Consider the following 6153-nt stretch of genomic DNA (forward strand, 5'->3'; position numbering starts at 1 on the left):
CACACACACACACACACACACACACACACACACACACACACACAATCAGGGTAATGGATGGTGATGGAGATTAGAGTGGGAACTCCCACAGGGACACAAACGCATTAGGAATCATCTCATACAGATTACTGACAGGTGTGTGTAGACGTGTGCGTGTAAGTGTGCATTCAAGCAGCTGAATAAGAGAAGTAGAACGAGTAACGACAAAGATAGAAGTGGGGGCGGGGGTTGAAGGTGGGAGGATGGCACAAAGCAGAGAAGAGGATGATTAGATGAATGAAAGCGGTAGAAAACAGGGGTTAAAATAACAAAGTAAGACTGACAAAGACAGAGAGGATATGGAAGTTGCTGCTACATCCCTCTTTTCGTGTCATGCTCTCATCTCGTAGTCTGTAATAACTGCAATAACCACACTTGCCTGCAGCAAGAATGACGCCAGATTTAATTGTGGCGTCATGTTCCCAATAATGAAATGCAAGGCACGCACACCCACAACGACGCTAAGTCAAATAGATTCTGGATTGCAAAAGTGTTAACCGTGAGTTTTGTTTGTGTGTGTTGTGTGTGTGTGTGTGTGTGTGTGTGAATCCAGATGAGTGAGGAATGCTTGGATATCAACAGAAGCTTTGTTTTGTTAGCTGGAGCGAGGTGGTGCCCAACACCTAAGTGCTTGTTTGTTGACTTTGCTCATGTAAAACTAATAGTTCAAATCTAAATGTGAAAGGAGACAGATTGAAAGAATGAAGATAAATTAAAAAGGGAAAGTGAAGCAGAGATCTCAGCATCAAGATTATCTCAGATATTTTTGTATCTGCACACACAGATCTTGTATATATTTATAGTGGTGAATAAGTGCAAAAAGTTCCAGAAAAGCGTATTAAAGCCTTTAAACGTTGATGTCTGAACAGGCTCTGGGATCCTAAGAGAGATGGCACCATGCGTCTAGCACTGACCACATAGTCTGAGAGTCATCGCTCTGGCAGAAGTGTGTCACTTCCACCTGTTTTGATGGAATAGTATATTGGGCAGAGGATGGGAATGGGGTAGGATACATTTACACACACATGCCAGGAACACAACACTCTGCCTAGCAACATAGTGCCAGGGCAGATACCGAAATACGATTCTGGCGGGCAGCGTCACTTTTTGACGGGCCCTGTTTAAAAAAGTTGCATTAATGAGAGGAATGTCTTACCCGTGTGAGTCCTGAGGTGAGCTTTCAGATGGGACGACTTGGTGTAGACCTTCTTGCAGCCTGACGACAGACAGGGAGATAAACACAAACAGAAGGCTTCATCCAAATCCAAATAATTTCATGTGTCAGAATGCATTTACCCAATAAACCGAGCTGTGGTATGCTAGATATTTGTACTAATGAAGAACAGGAGCTATTTGGAATGAGATACAGTGAACATTTGATTTTGTTATTCTGTTTTTCAAAAAGCACATGCGACTGTGTTAAATAGCAGCCTTATTTGGTATTAACAAAGAAATTTATTGAACTGCATGCCACTAATCGCACAGAATTCTGCTTTGTTGAAAACTTCTCCTCATTACACCTGTTTGTTTGACGTCAAAGTTGAGATATTTTAAGTTCAGGGTTACAAAACCTTGTGCACATGATGTTACATGCAGTATGCGGATTACAATGTCTAAAAGGTCATTATGATACTGAATGATTTATTAAGATATTCCTTACTCTTCCTCTCTTTAAATGAGGAAATGATAACATTTCATGTATTGCAAAGATTAAACAGTGAGCAGCTGCAGCAGTGTGACTAATATACACTTGGGTAAAGCGTGGATCTGTCCTTGTGTGGATATGATGGATCTGCTTCATCTGACTTTAAAGAACTTAGACATGTGCTAACATGCTGCAGGAGGCTCCGCTTAAGCCTATTTTACACGCTGCCAAAGGGTAGTTGATATTACATGTCCTACGAGTAGCTGCACATTGTACAGCTACAGTGTGTGTTTGTGTGCGTGCACACGAGAGCCAGTTTTTTTTTTTTTTCATGTTAATCTGCGTAAGCAATCAAAAGTGACTATATGCAAATGTTTGTGGGGAAAAAAGAGCTAAAGACTTAAGGAGAACATCTATGTAAGTAACACACTCACTCACACACACTTCATTCCACAATCATACCAGTGATGACTTTTAAGCCACAACAATGTGTGAGAGCTCACGGCTGAGAGTGCCCAAGCCGTTTGAGGTGCGATAATAAATGCTAAGTCGTTTTTAAACCAGACAGTTAATTAAAAGGCAGTGACTGATGGTCTCCTTTGCCAAAATATTTTAATTCCAGTGCAGCATGAGCTCTGCTGTGGCTGTAGTATATAACGTGACTCATAGGCCTGGGAGAGTCATTCAAAACACAACATATAATTTGTTAAAAATGCAAGGGTGTCTTAAAATGAAGCTGGTTTTCCTAAAGCTGACCTTCTGTGAGTGACCAGATGTTCACCTGACCATGATGTAAAAATAAACACTCACACACACACACACACACAGTGACAAGAATCAGCATGCATCCACATTGGTGGACCTGTGTTGTTGTTCTAACCTGGGTAATCACAGTGGTGGATCCGTCGTTTCTCCAAGTCCGGGTTGTTCCTCCGGTTGTAGCGGGCAGGCACGGTGGTCTGAGCTGGGGTTGGGGCTGGGGCTGGGGTTGTTGCGGGGGCTTGTGGAAGGCCTGTATTTTGGCCTGGGACGGGTGAAGGGCCTGTAGTGAGGGGGAGGGGTAAGCTGCCTGATCCTGGGCCGGGCGCAAGTCCAGGGGTGCTACCTGCCAACTTGGAGGCGATGGTGGCTGCATATGAGGGAGGAGGGGACATGGTGTGGAGCAGCTCCTTCTGCCTGTCAGGGCTTCCGGGCTCTGAGCTTGGAGGAGAGGGTGGCAGGTAGGGCACCTGCTGCTGGAGGAAATGGGGGTGCGCCTGAGCATGAGGATGTGTATATGCCCCGCCGCCCAGGCCGCAGTAGGCAGGCTTGGCAGTCTGCTCTTGTTGAGATGCAGAAGAAGCTACCGGCAAATCATGGAAAGGTGTGTGGATTGTGGAAGTGTGTTGTATCTGCTGCTGCTGCTGCTGCTGATGATGATGATGCTGCTGCTGAGCCTCCATACCATTGCCATGGAGATGGTCCAAGCCGGAGTTTAGTAGTTGAAACAGCGAGCCGCTGTTGTCATGGTGGTGGAGAGCATGTTGCTCGAACTGAGATGACATTTCCTGTTTCACAAACACTCCTGGTACTGAATCGCCACCGCTGCCGCCTCCCGACTGGTTGAACACACTGGTGAAGTCTGGTAACCCCGTTAACGTCATGTTTATGGCTGCGGCTTCCATGGCAATACTGCCGGGGCCATGCCCAGATGTGCTGCAGCTACCAGCAGACGTGGAGTTGGGGCAGTGCAGCTGTAGGTTGGGGGAGAAACACGCGGGGGCAGATTCTGTTTTGATTTGGGTGAGACCTGTGTGGTTCTGGTGCTGAGGGGGCCGCGCCTGCTGACACAAGCCCATCCTCAGGTAGGCGGCGTCATGGAGGTAAAGATTCATGTTGAGGGTGTAGGGAGCCCCGGCGTGATCGTCAGTGAAGAAGTGATCCGCTGCAGATGCACTGTCTCTCTGTGACTTCTGCTGGCTGTCTGCAGGAGGTGGAAGGGGAAGAGACTGAGGGGAGAGATACCTGTCCATCTCAAACTTTGCCTGTTGACAAAAAAAGACAAACACAAATCTGGTTCAGAAACATCTCCTTTCTTAAAGTAAACTCTGGTCAAATGAAAATGTGCCCAGCTCTGACTTCAGCAAGTGCTTCTCATGAGTCACCATGAAACTATTCTGAGGTGCTATTTTCAGAAGACAAAAGGTTCGATAGGACAGTCACCGCTAAAACATTTATCAAGTAGTCATCAATAGGCAGTTGCCACATTCCCTCTCTGCCTGCAAGGCTGAACTCAAAAACCCACCAGCTGTGAGACCAACAGTTGAGGATCAGGCCAAGCTCAGGTGGAAATACAGAATCAGATCTTATACCCTTCATATAAAACATTAGGATATTTTCAGACTTTCAGTTACTATAATTGTCTAAAGGAGCAGTCTATCACTGATCAAACTGGCACCACAAGTGACCAACTTTATGCCAAACAATGACTCATGCATATTGTGCTTTGTGGTCTAATTCCTGTGAATCTGAAGGAAAAGTTAGAGGAGCTCTGCAGCAGAGGATGAAACAGCAACATGAAAGGGAATGGGGAAACACCCATGCCTCCCTGTCCGCTGCAGCAGCAGCAGCAGCAGAAGCAGTAGTCTGGGGATGGGCTGCTATTTCTAGGCTCCTGATCCCCACCAGCTGTTATACAACTCTTTCCTCTGCTGCACAAGTTTCCTTCTAACTGAGGGACAGAGTTGCCGGGACCTTTCTGTCCGAAGCTGGAGTCAGTTGTTGTCAGCGCGGTATGATGGGGACGCCAAGAAGAGACCAACAACTGGTGACCAACTGGCTGGCATAGAAAACATGCGGTGAATGCGTTTGCGGGCGGAGCGGCTTGGCTTCACGTCCAGCTGGTCGTAGCTTGCTCGCTTATTACCGCTAATAGTGCACAACAAACTGATAATCGGAGCAATGCCGATTATTTAAATTTGGAGTCCAGCAAAAAACAACAACATAGACACAAAAAACAACAACCTGGGTCTACAGCCAATCTGCCACGCCCATTCAATGAAATACATCACTAATGTGTAAAGTCGCCTTGATTTCTGTCCGGTTTACCTGAGTGTAGTCGTTTTGCCCAGTCTTGTCTGCATCTGTGATCTTGCAATCCAAGCCGAACAACGCCGACTCCTCCAGAGAGAATCCAGCGGGCAGGGTCGCCTTCTGCAGCGGATAGAAGGGATCCTCCTGCCCGCCGCCGCTCATCGTGAGTGCCGCGGCCATGAAGCTCCCGATGCAGCACCGCAAAGGACGTTCGCCCTGTTACGCTAAAAGGAGGATGCTACGGCGGACTGGGAAAAGGAGTAGAGCCGACGAGGTGTAGTGCGCGTGGTGGAGTTATAAATGCGTGCCAGTCTGCTACATCTCCTTCCACTTGTTTCATCCCTCCACCGGCCCACAGACAGTTTTCTATCTCCTGTCGTAGGGCGGAGCGGCCCAGTGTAAATACAGCACATGCACCGCCCACCAAACCTTTAAAAAGGCTTTGATCATTCATTCACTGGCCACCGCCCTACGCTCCATCTAAATACATTAACAGTGTCGTAAAGTGTACACAGAACCAGCCAGACCACATCGACATCCATAAAGGTAGTGAAGGTTAGACTCACCTTTCTTTCCCTTTTTTTTTTTTTTTAACCAGCCTTTTTATTCATTTGCTCCAGTGTTTAAGCTTACATCAAAATATATTCAATAACAAATAAAATTAAAATTAAATTCTAATAAATGTTATATTTGCCACAATAAATACCTCCTTGTCTACTGTAAACCCTTAAAGGCATATTCCAGAGATTTCCTCACTTTCATTAAATTGGGGGTGACAAACGAGCCACATTAAAACAAGAATTTGCAAAATCAAAGCACCAGAAGCTGAAATATCCTGATTTTTTAAATTGCTAATGTGGCTCAAGATCCAAAAACACTTACTCCTACAGTTCCCATAATGCAAGCAAGAATGATTATATTATTGTGTATATTCATTCAATTAGTATTATTCAACCATTTTCAAAGGTTAGGTAATACCTTTAGTGACAAGTAAACTGAACTTCATATGCAAAATTGGTGGTGTGCCACTTTAATATGTGATAGTAAGGGATTTAAAATCATTTAAGTTAACATTATGACATGGCACTATGAAGTCTTGTCAAGTCAATATTATTTATTGTATTACACTGCACAAAAATCACATTGTATCATACAGTATTATGGAAAATACTTTGTGCTGTGGCAAATGAGAAATATTAGGGGCCTGAAAATATCTGACACAACACTGAAAGCTGTAGCTATTTCATTTAACAGGTAAAGAAGGTGGTGTGTTGTGAGGTACTGTAAGTTCACTTAGAAAACGCATTAGAGAGGGAAAAAAACGGATGAAAGGGCCAAACCAGCTTTAAGCAGTCCTTTGGCAGAGTTTAATATGACACTGATAAGAACATGGTCTG

At 45.1% G+C, this 6153-nt stretch overlaps 1 protein-coding gene across 2 annotated transcripts in view; it reads right to left on the reverse strand.

Annotated features, from left to right (window-relative positions):
* The window catches only part of klf5a (Kruppel-like factor 5a), a 12470-nt gene extending 7362 nt beyond the window's left edge, over positions 1–5108 (reverse strand). The window contains exons 1-3 of one of the 2 annotated variants that reach the window (XM_046069987.1): positions 4772–5108; positions 2565–3708; positions 1196–1255 (exon numbers count right to left, since the gene is read on the reverse strand). In XM_046069987.1, coding sequence (XP_045925943.1) covers positions 1196–1255; positions 2565–3708; positions 4772–4936 — 1369 coding nt within the window. In that variant the 5' untranslated portion in view covers positions 4937–5108. Of the gene's footprint in view, positions 1–1195; positions 1256–2564; positions 3709–4417; positions 4553–4771 lie in introns of those variants that run through there. The other variant, XM_046069989.1, reaches the window with a different exon arrangement.
* Between the last annotated feature and the right edge of the window lie 1045 nt (positions 5109–6153).

The sequence above is a fragment of the Micropterus dolomieu genome, linkage group LG15, assembly GCF_021292245.1.
Source record: "Micropterus dolomieu isolate WLL.071019.BEF.003 ecotype Adirondacks linkage group LG15, ASM2129224v1, whole genome shotgun sequence".
NCBI classification, from domain to species: Eukaryota; Metazoa; Chordata; class Actinopteri; order Centrarchiformes; family Centrarchidae; genus Micropterus; species Micropterus dolomieu.